Source organism: Paramormyrops kingsleyae, chromosome 13 (assembly GCF_048594095.1).
Source record: "Paramormyrops kingsleyae isolate MSU_618 chromosome 13, PKINGS_0.4, whole genome shotgun sequence".
In the NCBI taxonomy this organism is placed as follows: Eukaryota; Metazoa; Chordata; class Actinopteri; order Osteoglossiformes; family Mormyridae; genus Paramormyrops; species Paramormyrops kingsleyae.
In genome coordinates, this window is record NC_132809.1 from 7,897,214 (window position 1) to 7,917,224 (window position 20,011).

The 20,011-nt window shown below is 45.2% G+C and overlaps 1 protein-coding gene across 6 annotated transcripts in view; it reads left to right on the forward strand.

The window, feature by feature from the left end:
* rpgrip1l (RPGRIP1 like) overlaps positions 1-20,011 on the forward strand; it is a 39,493-nt gene that overhangs the window by 11,051 nt on the left and 8,431 nt on the right. For 5 of the 6 annotated variants that reach the window (XR_011982168.1, XM_072698111.1, XM_072698113.1 and 2 more), the window contains exons 8-22: positions 971-1,117; positions 1,440-1,513; positions 2,390-2,529; positions 4,331-4,437; positions 4,701-4,751; positions 5,553-5,732; positions 6,941-7,058; positions 8,211-8,663; positions 9,781-9,932; positions 10,055-10,421; positions 11,857-12,050; positions 12,644-12,739; positions 13,255-13,332; positions 13,682-13,847; positions 15,757-15,854. Coding sequence is in view for 5 of the 6 variants with exons in the window: in XM_072698111.1 (XP_072554212.1) it covers positions 971-1,117; positions 1,440-1,513; positions 2,390-2,529; positions 4,331-4,437; positions 4,701-4,751; positions 5,553-5,732; positions 6,941-7,058; positions 8,211-8,663; positions 9,781-9,932; positions 10,055-10,421; positions 11,857-12,050; positions 12,644-12,739; positions 13,255-13,332; positions 13,682-13,847; positions 15,757-15,854 (2,421 nt within the window). In the remaining variant the exon portion in view is untranslated. The remainder of the gene's footprint in view (positions 1-970; positions 1,118-1,439; positions 1,514-2,389; positions 2,530-4,330; positions 4,438-4,700; positions 4,752-5,552; positions 5,733-6,940; positions 7,059-8,210; positions 8,664-9,780; positions 9,933-10,054; positions 10,422-11,856; positions 12,051-12,643; positions 12,740-13,254; positions 13,333-13,681; positions 13,848-15,756; positions 15,855-20,011) is intronic. The other variant, XM_072698115.1, reaches the window with a different exon arrangement.

Here is a 20,011-nt window from a genome sequence, read left to right on the forward strand (position 1 = left end):
TAAACCACAAGGACTGTGATGTGCTTTTTCCTTCATATTTGATTCCTCAGATATTTTGGGTAATCGAGAACTTGAATGTTTAATTTTCTCCCCAGTATGAACTTGACTTGCTGGGCAACTACTGGAAAGGTCATCCTATGTGTTTTAAACTAATAAACTCTGTATCGACATTCCCCTTTTCTACTGTATTGACAGTATTGATGTGTCTTGTTGATCATTTCCCAGTTGGTTTACTCACTGGGAATGTCGGTCCCAATGAGACTAAGGGCAGTGTAAAGTCAACAGTAGTTTCAGTATGCCTCAGGTTAAAAAGAGGTCCGAAGAGTGTCAGAGACAGGCCAATGAAAGCCTCTTGTTGAGGTCTGAGTAATGACACGTACTCTGTCACAGACAACCACCTCTTTGTCCCCTGGCATCCTGATCTGCTCTGCTCTGGTCCCCAGGTAGACAAGTCAGGTACTTCACTGTAGTGGCAAGGGTTGCCATTCCCACTCAGATGTTTGGCCAAAAGCCACATGCACACACACACACACACATTTGTATTCCCACAATCCCTAGTTCAATGCTGCCTCCTGCTGGTGGACCTTGGCACAGCAGGGATCGGCCATGCTGGGTTGCAGTATAATCTGCTTAGCTCTTTGTCCTCAGCGTAACTTGGAAAGAATGATTGAGAATGAAATATGTCCAGATGAAATACTAGACATGTTCCCTTCTTGTTAGGGTTTGTGCAGAGCAGAGATTTTTTTTTTTTTTGCTGATGAGGAGTAACGAAAGTAATAACCTCTGACAATTGTTCTCTCGGACAGCTGGGAACATACACTCTTAAACTTTGATTATTTATTTGTTCTGTATGAGCTGTGCATAAAGTGATGAAAAAATGTCATTTTCACATTTCACCATTTTATTCCATCGTTTTTACTGTCATTGCTATTGAAATCCATGACGCTGCCTCTGCACCGCTTTTACACAGAACCAGAGGATCCTGAATGGCAGCCATGATGCAATGATGGCCCAGGTGGAGGAGCTCAGCAGTCAGCTGAAGGAGGAACAGCTGCGGAGTCGTGGCCTGGAGAACCAGCTGCATGCCAGCACGTTGGCGCAGCACCGCACTGAGGAGGTGACACACTGGCTGGGGTCTCGCGGCATGTGATTTCTCTGCTCTAAGATGGCTGCTCTCCTTCCAATTGAGCCTGAAATAGGGCTAGGTAACGAGTGCGTCTCCTAGCTAGACTCTCCAGGAAGTGCTCCTATGTAAACTGTAGTTTGCAAACCATGTTGATCTTCCTATATTGTTAGCGGTATTTGCACAGTTGGGAGATGAAAAGCATTATGGGAAATGTCTGAATGAACGCGATTAGATGAAACGTGACAAGTGCGGTACTGATAGCAATATCATGATGTGGTGATCCAAATTGATCTCCGCTTCTCAAAATCTGCAGCTTCAAGAACGCATCCTTGATCTGGAGAAGGAGCGAGATCTGCTCAAGGAGAATTGTGATAAACTATTCAGCAGGTGAGGGGGTCTGGGTTCGCATGTGGAATCAGATGTCTGCCTTGCTTTTCAATGCTGTTAAACATGGTAGACCTCCTTGACGTTCCAGAAAATGAACAGAACCTGATTTAAACGACACAATAAATGATATACTTGCGTTTTATGTTTAGCACAATCTTTACAGTCCCTGCTAACAATTAAATTCCTTCTCATCTGCTATCCAAGCTCTCTTATGCTGACTCATGTGTAACATCGTAACAATAGACATTAAATTTAACAGTTTAATTGGCTGCACTCAGAAAGACAGAGTCTGCTTTGTTTGTATGGCGGGCTAGCCAATTACCAGGCTGCCAGTCGGCCCGGGTGCATGTGTGTGCGCGTCTGCTGCCCCCACTCCAGCTGTCTCGCCCGCTGCCACCCTACATGCTTCCCAGGGGTCACATGGGAGGCTGTCCTCCCCTGCTTTGGGGGGACGTGCCCAGCAATGGTTTTGTCAGCAGCCTGTTTGCTTGGGTTTGTTTGGACCTGCACTCCCTGCTGGGATATGTAACCGAATTCCATACACCCCCCCCCCCCATCCCACAGTTTTCTTCCCCCGCCAGAATCCTTGGCTACGAAGCTTGAAATTAAGGCCAGTCGTCGTGCCTGTCCCACAGAGGCTTTCATGTTCCCAAACCGCAGCCTGAGCGAGGCGCCTTGGTCGCAGCGGCAGCAGACCAGCATTTGTTTGCCTAATTCCTTAGACATGATGACAGTGGTTCCTGAGCCACAAGAAGCCCCCCGCCCACGCCCCTACCCCAAATTATGACTCCAGCTTCGATAGCTTCCAATAGTCGCGCACCGCGTGCGTCTTCATTACCCGTGTTTGTGTTTAACCCTGTCCGCTGGTTCCCGCAGCGCCTTTGACGTGACCCAGGAGCAGAAGTGGAAAACCCGAGAGCAGCAGTTGAAGCTGCAGATCGTGCAGCTCGAGGTGGCCCTCAAGGCTGACCTCGCCGACAAGAATGAGATCCTGGACAAGATCAAGCTAGAGCGTGGTGATTACTCCCGGTTCCCGTCATGTAATGCGATACCTCCCATAATACAGCATTAGGCAGCTGGCCACACCCCCAGTAGATATTCATGCTGCCACCTGGAGCAAAATTATGCTTTTCTGGCCTCTGGGCAGGACGGACGGTTCTGCTGTTGCAGGAAGTGTCCTGAGACAAGAACTTCCCATAAATGTCTACTGTTGCTTTTTTTGTATGCTAAACCCCTTGTTTTCGGAGTACTCGAGCCAACAATCACAGCCACCGTAAGCGAGCTGGAATCGAGTGATGGAGCTGGCAGCAGGGAGGCACTGCAGCTATCAGCCTCTGTGTGTTTTATGGGCTACGCTACACAGAACAAAGAGGTTAAATAACAAAAATCCAACATTCCCAATCACATCCTTGCCGCAAAGTTTATCGTTGCTATACTCAGAATTTCTTTTCCTATGATGTGGTCTGGGGAGAATAACCAATGTTTGATTCTTATTCCTGTCCGTCAACAACAAGAGCTTGTTCATTTAGGTTAAATAAACTGTTGAGGTCAAGTGGTCAAGCAAATGCCATACCAGGCTAACCAAAGTAAGGCTGGTTTCCATAAATCTCTCGTAGATTGACTGGCGTGGGCTGAAATGGCCTGAGATATTCTTCAGGAAGCTACACGTAGGTGACCGTGTTGTCATGGAACCTGCGTCTTGATTTCGGGTTCAAATCAATACCCAGTTGTTTATCCCGCTGTCTTGTTAGACCCGTCCCACTGCTGAATTCACTCATGGTTTTACACTCCATCCAACCTCCCATTTTCTCGCTTTTTCTCTGCTCGCTAATTTTCTCAGGCGACGTTTCATGGTCAGCCTTTGTGAAAACACACAATCATGGATTTGTGGGAACCACACTACTACAGTGCTGTAGTTTATTTTGGGAATGTCAGATGGAGAAAAGATTTGTTTGGTTGGGCAAGACCATGAAAAAGATATTTTACATTTATTGTCAGTGTATGTTCACAGTGTTTTGTAAGAGTTATAATTTTTTTTTCCTATGCTCCTTTATGATGTTTTGTGGTACTTCTCTATCTGAGACAAATCTCAACGTTAAATGCCAGTTTAAACAGCCTTCTATATTTCAAATCCAGCTCCATATCTTGCTTATTATTTGTTTAACGCTTACTTTTTGCCATAACGCTGAAGAGTCAGGCCATATTGGTCTTAAATTTAAGTCAGCCATGGTATTATTTTGGATTCTGTGTCAGGAGTCTTGTATGCTATAATACCCTCTGACGTTTTCAGTGAGTATAATGGTCTGGTCCATATATTAAGTCTGTTTATGTTATTGGTTTAGCAATTTCTGTTTGTTTATATATTTACATATATTGTTTATATTTATAAATTATAAATATGCTCCACACACCTTAGTGTTAGAGAAAATATTCTGAAGAGTAAAGAGTGTTTTGAATTAATATCGGTAATTTATATGAGCCAGAGTTAATTATCTGTACATGCTAAGGGGGTTTTGGGATTAATACGATTTTCTGGCACCCGTTAAGGTCAGAGTCCATCCATGGCCCAGATACCCACCAGTAACGATGTTTCACATTGACAGCCTGCATGTTTGCCAAAATGACACTCATGCTTGCCGATGCTTCCCTAGAAATGACCCAACTGCTGAGCAAAAATGGGGAACTAATCTGTTCTTGGAGTTCCAAGATGTTTGAGCCGAGATAGAAAGCATTTGCTTCAATCAAACGTCAGGGGGATGCTAAGAGAGGCACCCAGGCCGTAAACATGCAGGCTGTTACCTGGTGTGTTTATTTCAGAGCAAAATGAGCGGCTGTCGCAGGAGAACCAGGAACTCCAGCTTCGATTTCTTGAGCAGAAACAGCAGGTGGATGAAATGAAAGATCGTGTTAAGTTCTTTTCCAAGGTAAAAAAAAAAAACATACAGCTGTTATTGTAGTTCAACCTACATTTATTTATTTAATTATCCATTTGTGCATTTATTTATTTGCCTTTGTGAGTTATTTTAATGTTTAGAGGAGTGTTATAAAAAGTTGGAGAGACTGACAGAGCATAGCTCTGTGCTGACATTTAGGTATTTATGACATTCCAGGAGTTGGTGTAATGTGCCAGAATTTCATTTTTCACATGAAGAGACACTCAGTCTTTACTCGCCGTGTTTAATTTCAGGAGAGTGACACTGACATAGCCGAGCTCAGCGAAGCATTGTTGCTTATAAAGGTAAGTGCTTGGGAGTCCATCTCTTTCATAGAGACTCTCTCCTAAACGGTTACGCCTTGGAATGAGAGCAATTTGCATCACTACCATGTGCCCTCAAATGCCAGGTGCTGCACATGTGCAAATGTCAGGTTAGTAAGATGGTACACGGCTTTCGTGTTTTTGGAAAACATTAGTGTTATTTCAGGCAAAGTATTTTTGTTTGATTTATTGGAAAGTGTTTTCTGATTGCTCATGAGGGAAGCCTGGAAAAATATCAAGCATGGCACAAGGTTTGCGCAGATAAAACATTGGGAGGCTACTTGTTATTTAAGCTCCTTAGCGACTACGTAATGGGAGCAGGCCAGAATGGAGGACCCCTGTAGATACTGTGACAGTAATCGTTATTTCTGAAAATGTCTGTCCTGGTTGCCGGGTGCCTTCCATTTCAGGGGCAATCTGCCAGACTTGTTCCATTTCACATAAGCTTTATAATAGATTATTTTCTATTTGAACATTTGCTGTTCTCATGTTTGTGGAAATGCTAAACTACTCGCATGATTATGTTCCTCTAAAGTAAGTCTGCAATCTATGTAGAGCTTGACAGAGTTTGACTGAGTTTGGGTGTGGACATTAAAATGTGTGAACTCGAGTGTTCAGGTTTAACTCAGGAAAACCACCAAGCCAGGGGCGTAATTCACTCATTGTGTGATATATGATTAAAGTGGTTTTTAGTAAGTGCTCATACGTGCCTGTGCCTCGCAGTCTATGTTGTGTAAACAACGTAGACTGCGGCAGGTTAATGCCAACACCGTTCTCCAACAGGCCCGTAAGAGCCAGAGGAATGGGGAGCTAAGCTTCCTGCAGCAGGTGGACGAGGACGTGCAGCGAGACCTGGGCCGCTCCCTGGCGGAGCTGCAGGCCGCGCATGCCGAGACAGTGCAGGAGCTGGAGAAGACGCGCAGCATGCTCATCCTGCAGCACAAGATCAACAGGGACTACCAGGTAGCGTGGGGCTCGGTGCGTGGGGCACTAGGGCTCTCACTCTGGGTAGCCTGGAACACTGACATCAGGACTGATCACTTAACTCAGCCATCGGGGTTGTCATACGTTAATATCTGTGGGAGGGGATGAGCTCATTACGTCCAATCGAATTTACCAGCTATTTACAGCCCTTGTCATTTTTAATGAAGTAGCCATACAGAGTATGTATGAGCTCTTTTTCTGTAGGACTCCTTGCTAAGCAAGAGGAGATAAAAACGTGAATTGTTCAGTGTGGAGGTATTTGCAGTCTTAGAACAGGTTAAATGAGGAGCAACACGTTGAATTCCGTTGTTGAAATTCAGGTGGATAATTGGTCTTCAAAAACTGGACATGCATCATGCAGAAGGTTACAGGCAGGAGGAGAGTACCAGATACATCTGATTGTCAACGTGATGGCGGCACAGAACAAAAATTGTATGTGATGCATTTACACAACAGCAAGATGCTGCACTAGACTTAATTCCAGGGAGAACGGCGAGTGCGTCTCCTAGCGATAGCAAAAGATTCGCAGCAAGAAATTTCCAGCCACAGTCACGGTGATTTGGGGGCAGCAGGCGCGCAGGGATGTTAAGCAGAGCGACTGCTCATGGATACGGCCTGATGCAGTTCACAACACAGAATTCAGGAGAGACTGGCGAAATCTACAGTCTGTTACGTGACTCCCGGCGCCATCTAAGTACCAGCCGCAGAGAAGTCGGATCGGCCCTCCGCCGTGTTTCCAGTTAGGGCCCAGCAGGGAGGAGGCCGTTAGCTGAAGCTGCTCGACAGTGTCCGGCTGCGCAGGGGGCCCCCTGGTCTGTGGGTTCCTGCGGGAGCTTTCCTGCGTATGTCAGCAGGACCTGACGGCTCATTGCTTACCAAAACAGTTACAGAAGCAGAGCTTTGGTCTGCACGTGTTTCCTGGATTCGTCAGGCTTACTTTGCCATGCTTCCTGCATTGGTTTTTCCTTTTCCTTTCATTCGAGCTGATGGGTATTAGCTGCACTGTTGGCCGCTATCAGTTAGTCACAGTCTCTTGGAATTACATCAGCCGTCACAGAAAAGGCGCCTCGTTCGTTACCTGGCACCGTCTCTCCCGTGGTCCTGCTCACAGCACCGACGCCATCTGCCATCTGCCAGGACAGCAAACCGTGTTCTTTTATTAATTTTTTTTTTTTTCTACCTTTTAGACAGAGGTGGAAATTGTGACCCGCAAGATGGAAGACATTAAAATGGAACACGAGCTGAAACTCGATCGACTGGCCCAGCTGCTCAACATGAGAGCGGCCAGAGTCAGGAAGCTGGAAGGTATCAAAGGCACAGAGACATATTTATTCGCAGAACATTGGGCCCCTGTTTATTTTGGGTTCAGTCTTTGATCAGTGCAAAACACATTTGTTTATCATTATTGTGGTGCTCAACCCTGCGCCCCCCCCTCCCCTCTCAGTCCTGTACCATTGAGGAAACCTCTCAATAATGTAGGAACAATTCGATGGTTTCACATTCTGTTCTGGTGCATGTACACTTAAATTTAAGACCCTTAGTCACATGTAGCATGATCAACAAATATTCCTACTTTGATTGACGTTTTTCTCTCCTGATGGAAAAAAGGCTGCATGGTGGCTCAGTGGGAAGCACTTCCAGGGTTGTGGGTTCGATTCCCACCTCCACTCTGTGTGTGTGGAATTTGTTCTCCCTGTGCCGTGTGGGTTTTCCGGTATTCCGGTGTCCTCCCACAGTCTGAAGACATGGGTTTAGGCTCATTAGCATCTCTGAATTGCCTGTAGTGTGTGAGGACGTGTGTATCCAGGATGTACCACAGGCTTGTTCTTCACGCTGCCTGGGATAGGCTCCAGAAACCCCTACACACGACCCTGAGCAGCATAAGTCGTTATGAAAAAGATGATATTTATTTTCATCCATCCATTTATCTTCCAACCAAAGTGTAGATTTCTGTAGCTGAGTTGGGGCTGATTGCGTTTGCATGATATAATCGAACCAAACACACAGGCTGTGGTCATGAATTTAACACAAAACAACCGAAATGTTTCTGTTTCTATGTGTGTCTATGTCCAGTGTATTGTTTTTGCAGTAGTCTTCCAAATTCACTAAAGATAAACATGTAAGTTGGATCATTCTGTGATTTGGGGTGTTTCTTAATTCTTCCATATTGCTTCAGTTTGATCTCTGTCGCCTGCTACTATTACCAACTCCAGTATACAGCCGGTGTAAGCTCTGCCATAGTCAGGTTGTCCAGCCGTGTTCAGTAAATTGCATGCTCGCTCATTTGTTTGTTCACAGAATTTACATTTCATGTTTATCGATCTTCATGCTTATCACAGACGGACACGTGTCAGCCAGTAATCCATCATGTCAAAATAATAGTACAAAACTAAGTGTGAAAATCAGTTTCTCTGAATCAGTCTGTTTTCCTGGATTTGATTGCCAATGTTTCTCCAGCTCAGCTGAAGGACATCGCCTACGGCACCAAAGCACACACGTTCAGGGCTGAGATCGCAGGGCAGGATGCAGAGGCAGAACTTGAGGAGACCCTGCACCTGGAGCGAGGGGAGAACCTGCTTGAGATCCACATCAGCAGGGTACAGCTCTCAGTGGGGGCTCTGGAGGCTCTGGCCGACCCGGATCCGTCCACCTTCTGCACATACGCTTTCTACGACTTCGAGCTGCAGGCAACCGCGGTGGCACAGGGCCCGCAGCCGGCTTTCAACTTCACGTCCCGCTACACGGTGTGCATGGACGATGCGTTCCTGCGCTACCTCCAGACTGGCGCCGTCACACTGGAGCTGCAGCTGGCCAGCGGCACAGACTTCAGCACGGTGGCCGCCTGTCAGCTTCGGCTGCACCAGATCCTGGAGCGCGAGGGCAGGGTGTTCGGCACCGCGCCCCTGACCGGTGAGTGTGGGACGCCGGCGACATGTTTCCTGTGCGTCTCTCCACCCATCACCCACGCCGTTCTGTGAAGTGGCGATGGAGAGATCGCATTACACACCGTGCTGAGGTTCACCGCTGCAAGTTGATCTGACCTGATCTGTTTGTTAGGCAATTTTTGTATGGCTTTCCAGAAAACGAAAAATGTAAATAATGGCTTTGAACAGACAAGTCGATGAAAGTGTGCTTTTGATTTTCATGTGATATCACCAATGTCTGGGCCTTGACAGAGGGGTCTCCTGTACTTTCACTTGTATTGCTCATCATTTCATATACAGGAAACCGGGTAAAGTTGATTTTAATTAGTTACATCATTACCAAGCCCAGTGTGCTTAAACACGGAAATACATATGTAACTTAAAAAAAAAAGTGCATGATTTTCTGTCATACCTTATAATAATAATAATAATAATAATAATAATACTAATAATAATGAAATTAAATAATATATTATTTGACTGCTTATTATTATAATTTTATTACTGCATGTGTATATAATAATGACTATTCATGCTGCTAGCTTTTTGCCTTTGCAGCAGTGAAGTATCTAAGCTGAGCTCCCTGCCCCTTCCTGCCCAATGGCGTGTTTAACTCCTTCAGCCAGTGTGCTGTGTGTAGGGACCGTTAGCCTGCGAACACCAGCCACAGCTGTAACTGCGGCCTTTCCCTGTGAGAACATTCAGCTCGTAAGGTTTGAGTCTTGAAATACCCGAGTTGCCAGCCAGTATGTGTTTTACAAGGGAAACCTCACTGCGCCTTAAGTCTCAGCGGTTTGGTTTGGCAGTGGGACATGGCAACACTGCTTTGGTGTTCGCTCGACTCATTTGACCGGCTTTCCATGATCAGAGAAGAAAACAAACAAGGAGGAAAATGTATAAACCCAGCAGCTGGAGGTTGGTTTGACATAAACAAAGTAGCAAGTAACAAGGAAGAAGCAATGCTTGGGTGTCAATATTCAAGCGGTAGATGTTACTGCTTATGAACAGTGAGCAGATGTGGTAATGCCTGGTGACTGTGCCAGTTAGGGTACCTGTGGAGAGCAGTAGCACTGAAGGTTGTCTGCTTTGATATTTGTTACCAGGAGTGGGGGGAGAGGTCCAGTCCTTTGGCACGCTGGAGTACTGGCTTCAACTCAGGCTTCCAATGGAGCAGGCTGCTCGCTTGTACCAGGAGCGTTTGAAGGCCCTGGGCTACCTCACCTCTGGCCACCGGGGGGAGCAGCAGTCCCAGCAGGTGTGGCGTTGAGTCATGCAGTTTCCGAACTAGCGGCTAGCGGTGAGCTGTCAGCATTTCCGGCTGGTGGTTAGATCCGGGCTTCTCACATACTGTTCCCTTTCCCTGGCTCTTATCCCCAGGCCTTAGCAAAAGGGAAAGTTCCCTCCATGGCGCCTGAGGATAGCAATCCTAACGACCTCCGTATCACGGTGCACCGCTGCAGCAACTTGAAAGCCCGGCAACCCACCACCCAGCCCAGCCCCTACGTGGTCTACAAGCTTTTCGACTTCCCAGACCATGACACCCACATCCTGCCGGCCAGCAGCCACCCCCAGTTTGACGACCATATGATCTTTCCCCTGCCCATGGATGGAGGTCTGGACCGCTATCTACGGACCGAAGACCTGCAGGTTTATGTGCTCGATGACCTGGAGCCGGAGAGCCATCTTTACCTTGGAAAGGCCAAAGTACCTCTCATATCTTTGGCCCATAATAAAAGCATCACAGGTTAATGTCTTTTGTGGACAATCTCGCCAACACCAAAATAAATATCACTTTAGCTGAAAGGAATGTAGACTGTGACTGTTAGGAACCAGAGAGCGGATTGATGGATCCATTGACTAGACCCTACTGAATTTAATTACAGTGGTGTATCAAAACTTGAGGCAGAGGATGTAGTCAGTCATAATGAAAACCTCAGATGGTCAAGATCAAGTTATGGAATCAATCAACCGTTAGGGATGATCACGTAGGGCTGGGCGTTACACTGCCAATCAAAAGTTTTTGCACACACTGAGATTTTCCACATTTGCATGTTACTTACTTAGCATTTACTATATACCCTCCTTATTCTTTGCTAACCAATAAATTTACAGTATGTTCACCATTTCAGTACCTTTATTAGAAAGAAAATGTCATATCTGTGATTCATCAAAGTAACCTCCTCTAGCAGTCATAACAGCAGAGAAAATTTGAGGCATTCTTTCTACTAGGGACATTAAACACTGCGCTGTTTCATGGGATGAAACGGTCAACTAGTGCATTTAAAGTTAAAAGACAGCCTAGAATTTGACATCAGACATGCACTGTTACATACTCTTTCCATGTTATAAAGGAAACTTGTTTTATTTGACTTACATCTTCATTTCATTTAGTTGTTCACTCAACTTTCCAATGCTTAACTGGAAAAAAAAGTCTGCGGTTTATGAAATAAATGGAAAAGTGGTAAAAACCTGTGGTGTGCAGAAACATTTGACTGGAGGTGTATATTGATACAATATCATATCTTGGTTATAAACAGTTTGAATATTGTATCACCGTGAACCCGAAACAACTTTTCTTGCATAATTAGCTTTTATGATGCACTGTTTTTAAACAAATTGCATCAATGTATGAGACTTGATGTCGTAATTATATACATATCATTATACCTGTCACATGCTCCCTAACTGTTAGTAAAACAATTTGTTCATCATAATCAAAAACCTCAAAACCACCTGTCATTTTTTTTGCTGTTTTCTATGTATGAATGTTATAAGATCATGCTAAATATTGATACTGTGCAAATATTGTTGTATAATTTTTAGGGCATATCACCCAACCCCATAATCACGTACAATAGTAAGGTGACAGCACTAAGTGATTGCCAACAGAAAGTTGTGAGGTCAGAGCCCATCCTCCACTCAGCACATCTAGCTACAGGCAAATCAATATAGGTGCGTTTTTGTCTGGGCTTAGATATATTCATTGATATAAACTCCCCATTTCTGGAGAGATTGGTCACTGAGACATTTGTCGTCCTGCTGCTATGATCCCTTCTAATTGCTGCTGACTCTCCGGTTTTGGTGGCTGGATTTCTGAGGTGACCCTCCTCAGGTCAGTACCGGCTCGCTGTGCTGCAGCCTGCAGCTGCCAACCTCTCCTCCTGCCGCCCCGTCTGCAGGCACATTCGAGCTGACAGCTCCCAGCGGCCAGCCCAGCGGAACCATCGACGTGACCCTGGAGTGGAGACGCCCGTACTGCCCTCCCCCCGGTGTCTCCGTACCCGCGTTCTTCGCCAAAGAGACTCCGGAGAAATTGGTCGCCGTGCAGGAGAGGAGCGGTGCGCCCCGTCCCCCGACTCCATCTGGCCCGGAGGTAAGGGGCCCTGTCAGTTCACACACCCTCACCGGACTCCCGGCTTTTCACCGTGGGCCAAGGACATACAGTCCTCTGCCCCTGCTGATGTGAAAGGAGCGATTGAGGAGGAAGAACAGGGGCAGAGTTAAAAACACATGCATCTTAAAATATATTTACATTTAGCAGACATTTTTGTTCAAAGCGATATACAAATGAACCACATTACAAACATACATCTGCCAAGGAGTCAACTAGGCATAAGTACAGCTAGGCTGAGCTTCCAGTGAATGCCCAGATAAAGGTGTAAATGGTATTGGAGCAGTTTTTGGAGAGATGCATGACTTTAATCGATTTAACTGCTGCACAAGTAGCACTCAACATCTGAACTGATTTTTTTCCGGCCTTTTTGGATGGAAGAGCTTGATTGTGGAATATGTGATTGAAGATTATTTAAAAAAAATGAGTAACTATACTCTATGTCTATTTTGTTTGTTACACAAACTGCAACACGAGTTTAGAAGGTCAATGCTGGTGTATGGCTTGAAAGAACAAGCTCCACGCTGATTTGACCTGGGAATGGACCCTGTTGTTTTTCACCTGTACTCCCACAGGCAGTGGCCCCTCAACCGAGACAGCGAACTTTGTTGAAGGAGAAGCTGAGCGGGAAGAAAGTGTCCTTCATGGATGACACGCCTGCTGAGAGCATAGTAAGACCACTGAGCCTCAAAAAGGACTCGTATTGTTTTTCTGTAGAGTGACACTTCAGTAATAGAGTTAACAGACCAAAAAGATCTTTCCGCGCTATTAAAACCTTTTGTGAAGTTATGTTGTTAGTTTTGCTTTTATTATCTTGAACCCCACAAAAATGCAGTGCCATTATTCGGTTACATTAACAGCTGCTTCAGCTTTAATATCATTGCTCTTAAAAACCGAAGCCCTCCATTCTGCATATTGTCGACACTTCTCGGCTTATTCGTCATGAGAGGCTTTGCCCTGGGCAGCAGTTGGCGCTGTACCCACGGCGAGCTTCTCGTGGTTTGGACGCACAGACTGACGCAAGCGAGGGATTAAGTTGTTTGTTCGTCTCAGAAGTGCTTCAGAAGTGAAGAATGTCAACATGACCACCCGTGGTAAAAAAATAAAATAAAATTTAAATGGCAGAATTACGTCCTCAAGGAACGGGAAATGGAAATCTGCTCTTCTGTTTGTTCCCGTGAAAAAGGTGCCAGAGCAGAGTCCACCCGCTTCTGCGGAGGGTACATCTGCACATGAGACCCTGGGCGTCAACCCGCTGCACAAGGTGCTTTAACGTTCAAGACTTTGATATGTTTCTGATTTCATCAGCAATTCTGAGGGACAAAAGATGAAAGGCGTGTAATTATAATCACGCGGCTCTTGACCTGTAATTCTCTAACCAGTGAGTAGTGCCCGTTTTTTTTTTTTATCTAGAAGTTCAGATTTAAGCATCAACCTAACTGCACAACAGCAGTGTTTTCCTATTTACACCCATTCTAATGGCGTCATTGTAGTTCCTCTTGATGTAGGTTACGTTATGCATGCATTTTATCTTTTCTGCCTTCCTCAGAATTGTTTTTTTTTCTATTTACTACCATCATAGTAATGCAGTTGTAAAAATCTGTACTTATAAGTTCCTGCTTCTGGTTGACCTTGAGGACACCGAGCCACACAGGGGAGCTGAAGAGGAGGATGATGAGGAAGAATCGCATGTCTCTGAGGGGCAGCTGGCCACTGCCAGCTCTACCTCCACCTCCCAGGAGGCGGACATTTCAGAGGAGCTCCCTGCACTTGACCAAGGTAGCGATCACGGACATCTATGTATTTAGAAGGTGCTTCCATCACTTTGAAGTATTTTCTTTTCTTTTCTCTTCTTTCTTTCTTCTTTTCTTTCTTTTCTTCCTTCCTTCTTTTCAGAGTCTCTGGCAGAATGCTCAAATACATGAAAACACCCTATCGACCCCTGCGCCATATTCTGTTTTTGTTACAAATCAAAATAGTTAGTCCTTCAGCATACATTTTGACAAGGAAGTAGGTCAATCTGGGGGTGTTTCTCAGTATGCATACATGTCCGTAATTGTGTTCTCATGTGCCTGTTTTATATCATCTTCCATTGCTGTAGACCAGCTCCAATACTAAGAACAGACATACGGAGGATGGTAAAAATCCCTGGATGTCATTCTTGCCCTGCCCCAAATATCAAGGATGCATCAGTTGCATCATCGTCAAATGAGATCAGTTCCACGATTCATTGTACCTCAAGTATAATCTTTGTGTTCTTGGTATTGAGAAACACCTTGTACCTTTACCACATATGCGAAAGCAGGATGGTAAATTCTGTGTAAGCAGCTTTTATTAATCTGTTAGTTGTCAGGGCCTGAGGTATCCCCTGAGGTATCCCCTGCGTATTATGTTTCAGGGCCTGAGGTATCCCCTGAGGTATCCCCTGCATATTATGTTTCAGAGCCTGAGGTATCCCCTGAGGTATCCCCTGTGTATTATGTGTGAGGGCCTGAGGTATCCCCTGTATATTATGTGTCAGGGCCTGAGGTATCCTCTGAGGTATCCCCTGCGTATTATGTTTCAGGGCCTGAGGTATCCCCTGAGGTATCCCCTGTGTATTATGTGTCAGGGCCTGAGGTATCCTCTGAGGTATCCCCTGCGTATTATGTTTCAGGGCCTGAGGTATCCCCTGAGGTATCCCCTGTGTATTATGTGTGAGGGCCTGAGGTATCCCCTGTATATTATGTGTCAGGGCCTGAGGTATCCCCTGCGTATTATGTTTCAGGGCCTGAGTTATCCCCTGAGGTATCCCCTGTGTATTATGTGTCAGGGCCTGAGGTATCCCCTGAGGTATCCCCTGTGTATTATGTGTGAGGGCCTGAGGTATCCCCTGAGGTATCCCCTGTGTATTATGTGTGAGGGCCTGAGGTATCCCCTGAGGTATCCCCTGTGTATTATGTGTCAGGGCCTGAGGTATCCCCTGAGGTATCCCCTGTGTATTATGTTTCAGGGCCTGAGGTATCCCCTGTATATTATGTGTCAGGGCCTGAGGTATCCCCTGCGTATTATGTTTCAGGGCCTGAGTTATCCCCTGAGGTATCCCCTGTGTATTATGTGTGAGGGCCTGAGGTATCCCCTGTGTATTATGTGTCAGGGCCTGAGGTATCCCCTGAGGTATCCCCTGAGGTATCCCCTGAGGTATCCCCTGTGTATTATGTTTCAGGGCCTGAGGTATCCCCTGCGTATTACGTGTCAGGGCTTGAGATATTCCCTGGGTAGGTTATGACTCATCCTCCATGTAAAGTATGACTCCTCCCCCCCTCCCTCACATTGGGTATGACTCCTCACCCATGTAGGATATGACTCTACCCCTGCACAGGGTATGACTCCTCCCCCTCACCCATGTAGGGTATGACTCTACCCCTGCACAGGGTATGACTCCTGCCACTAATCCAGCCTGAGGATCTCATCTGGGGATCCATTACAAATCCAGCTGTAGCTCCTCTCTCTTCTTATCATAGAAATGCAAAAAAAAAGAAGTAGAGCCACTTAAAGTACTTAACTGTGCAGGGACTCTTACCCTCTGACCCCTGTCTGAGTCTCACAGCTTGTAGTGGAGGTCAGCCTGCCCCCCCCACCCCAGCACCTCGTAAGACATCTAATCTTTATTTTATTTATATAAAAGTCTGCCTTTTTGTCTTTGTAGCGGGGGAGGATGCGCTGGCTACGGATCTTAACGAGTCCATGCAGTCCGACAGCGATGATGGCATCGTGGCTGGGCAGACTGTCCAGGGGAGGCCGCAGGTCAGTCAAATGCCAGGCCACTGGCTGGCTTTATCAGGGTGCGGGGGCACTGGGTTATTGTCCTGAATGCGGAACAGGTAGGTCGCAGAGATGCACTTCAGCATCTCCATTATGAAAATGCACATCGCCAGGCTATAGCTTTAGAAGAAAAAAGAAATCAACCCCATTCTTTCCAAAATGACGACTTGTATTCATTTCCACAAAGGGATTTGAGGTAAACATCACAGATGCCTCCGGCCGCTGAAAACCTAGGAAATAGAAATAGCTGGTTTTTATTATTTTATTTCACTTTATTTTAATAGCTGCTTCCCTGTCTGTCTTTGATCAAATGTGATGAAAATTCAAGAAATGACATTTGGAATAAAGGATTTCTTGACTCAATTATGTTTGCGCTGTGGAACCCAAAATGGCATCCAGAGGGCAGAATTTTAAAGTTGTGAGAAAGAATCCTGTGCTTTGTGCAAGTATGTGGCCCTGGGCCCCTGGTTCAGGCTTAGCTCCTGGCTTCACCTTTGCTGCACAAGTTTATCGTCCTTTGCATATTTCTGCAGCTTGGACCCTGAAGTTAAAATACTGTTATTGAATATGCAGAATGAAGGTAATTAGAATTCTTTTAGCCCAACTAATCTTGAGGTAGCAACACTATTCTTTGTTGCATTTGAATACATTTTTGAGCTTGTCTCGCGTCTTTTTCGTTCTGTGAAGCTCTCTGACATTGGTTGAAATGACCGTGGTTCTTTTGAAGATCCTGGGCTGGGACTGTAACAGCATTGCTGTTCCTCCCTGTGTTGCTCAAGTTCTGCCATAGAACGTCTAAGGGGTACTGGCCCTGAAGGAAATATCCCAGGATCCCCGCCGCGCACGTATGAAATGAAAAAATAATATCTACCCCCTTTCTCACACCATTATAAGTCCATTAACTGTGGCAATGTGTTTATAGTGGAGAAGATGAACTTATTTGAGTGGAAAATAAGGGCTTATGGCTGCCTTTCATAAAAGGCAATGACTTCAAAGTTGGAAGGAGAGCGGCATGCTCATTCTCAAACTACAAACACTTAATCTGTGCTTTCAGTTCTGGCCCCAGGTGAGTCTCTAAGCCGGGAGGTGATGGGAGAGTACCGGCCGTGACTTCTGCCGAAGGGGAGGATAATTGAGCTACATGTCGTAGCTCACCAGAACATCTAAGATGCTTTCAGCAGAGGAGCAGCCGGTTTGGCAGCATGATGCATTTGGCCCTCAATGTGGCCAATCACGGCGTTCCTTCCCTCGGTATGGAAATTAACTACCCGAGCAGCTTCAACTATGAATGCACAGCCACGACGTTCGAGGTTCTCTTGGAAAAAAAATAGCAAAGCTAGAATAAACTAAAGTGAATATAAAGAGTTTCATCGGAAATATGTTTGTCTTTGAGACTATACTATACTGTACTATACATTGGTGTCCTTCATGCCATTGAATAGTGCAGGAACACTGAATATAATGACCATTCGGAAAGTGTATTGGTATTCCGTGTGACCTGTCTCTCTCCATCCCAATTAAAAACAGTTGGCTGAAACTGGAGCTGTGAAGCTGGTTGTCTGGTCTAGTATTGATTTTGTTCTTCTGAAGTCGTTTTAAAGCCAACCTAAGTGCAGGGGAGTCCACCTCTGCACAGCTCCTTTTTACATACAATGCCTATTGTTCCCAGTTGGGAGACATCGTTCAAATTATGACAGAGAGATTTTTTAATGTCTTTTCTCCTGCATTTATTATTGTGTCCTCACCCTTAATTCTGCCGCATCGCCAACAGCAGGAGTCTGAGGGCTTTTTTTATATATTTAATGATTATTGTATCGATCGTAAAGACCCACGTGGAGAGTGACGCTCTCATTCTGGTGGGCCCAGCCTTTTAGCACATGTTGACATCTCCAAGGTGCCTGACCTCAGAGCCATGTGCTCCTTGCATTGATATGGTCACTTTGAAAAACAGCTTCAAATGGTTACATTCAGACTAGCTCAATGGTTGTTGTTGTTGTTGTCGTCGTAATTTTTAATAACGACAACAAACACAATCAGAGATTACGTAAAACTATTCGTTTGTAATAATCATATGCTTTATGCAGCAGATTTGCAAAACCTTGTTTAAAAAAAAAGAAAAACAACTTACATGTTAAGGACTTACATTTTTTAGAACTTTAGCCAGTCAGTGGGTCAAAATTAATCTTTGTGAACCTTTGACGCACCTTGGCATTCAGATTGATATGTATCGGTTAGCTTTGGCAGTTTTGGCTGAGTAAATGATTAACTTGAGAGAGGATTTCCTTAGGAGTTAACCTGCAGTATTTAATGGGCTTTACGATGGCTTCAGGTTGTTATGTTTTGAATCAGGCTAGCCAACAACATATATAGGAAAGCTAATGTTGAATGTGTCTGATTCACTTTTTAAGATGTGCACATGAAATAATGCTGAAGATGATTAATGCTAAGGGTGTGCATGGAGGTGCGTTGCCTCCATCCCGCGGGGGTCTGGGGTCCAGGCAGGTGTTCCTGCAGCCTGCCCCCCCATCCTTCTAATTCCCTGCTAAATAGCCAGCCAGCCCCATTCACTTGTCTTGGCCCAAAATAATTCTAATATGAAAAGGTCTAAAGTGACATGTTACTTACTGGCTTATATTGGCGAACACCTTGCAGAGATGGCCCGTGTCAGTGTTAGGTATGCGGGTTCAAAATAAATAAGGGGGGGGCCTGACTCAACAGGTGTATAGTGGGGAGCCTGCTCTCTACATGCAAAGTTTGTGTGGAGAGAAGTTTCTTCCACTTCTTTTTGGCTTGCATACATAAAGCAGCCAATCAGAGGCGCTAAATGTCCAGCCACTTCTCTCCCAGTCCAGAGTGCTGTCATTGTACTTAGTCTTCTCTGTAATGGCACACAGGAAGTTTAGCACCTGGGCCGCATCACGTGCACACAGTTTGGGCCGACCCTGTTATCACCGCACTTCAGAGCTCGGCACCAAGCAGGTTTTACATTGGGCACACTGGCCTGTCAGCTCCAGTGAGGCTGATGGCTGGCTCTTAACTGGGAGTAAATCTTCAAGGGATGATGGAAAATGAAGATAACATGGAAGTTTGAATACTTACCCATAATTTTTTTATATATACGTCAACACTATTAGTGCGTTTCATTAAAAGTCTTTTCTGCCCTGTAAAATGGACAAACACTTTCCCCAATTGTCTCATTTTCTGACTATAATTATATTCTAGGAACCTAATTCATGTATTTGACCTTTGACCTTCAGATATCTGACCACTTATAAGCCAGGGACCTTGAAAGGGACATCTACCTATTCCCAGGCATTAGCTTTTTCATTTGTGTATCTCAGCGTGTGCATGCTGTGAAAACTAACTTCATTGCTCATATAACCCAGTCAAGCACAGTACAGAAATGTTTAGGTTCCCTTTGTCGCTCACTTCCTTTGTGTTGCACACTCAGTGTTTCCATGGGTCAGTTACTGGGAGTCCAGGATCGCCCCAGGTATGGGTCACCATTGTTCTCCAGTAGGTTAGTGTGACAGCAAGTGGATTCCTCACAGACGCGTAACCCCATCCCAGACGGGGAGTGTTGCTGGTTATGGGATGGAAAGTCCCGCTCTGATTGTCAGCTGGTTTGGAACATGGGGTGGGAGACGATGCATTTAGGAGACAGCTGGCCATTTGACAGCTGTGCAAAGTGCTGATTGGCTGGGGACAGGACTAAACAGGGAAAGGCCAGCACTGACATCTCTAAAGAGCTTGAGGAAAGAACTAGTGTGGGTCTCTCTCTCATGCACTAATGCAGGGCATAAGAGATTGATAGCTAAATCAAGTAACCTTTCTATTTTTCATATCTATCATACCCAGATTTGAATATGAAAGGACCTTTTTCTTTGCCAGTCAAAGATCGTCACTTTAAAGGCATTTGGCAGTCATTTGATTTCTCGGGCTTTAGAGGGGAGGAAAATCTGCTAAATATTTCATATGCCATGCTAATCCCTGTAATATTGCATGACTAAAGTGAACTATGTGAATTTTTCTCCCTGTTAGATGAGTAAATGTTAGTGGAACTACTGAATCATAAAGTGGCTATATTAAAAATTGGTGTTTGAATCCCATTAAAAGTATCTTCAAAACATGAGGCATGT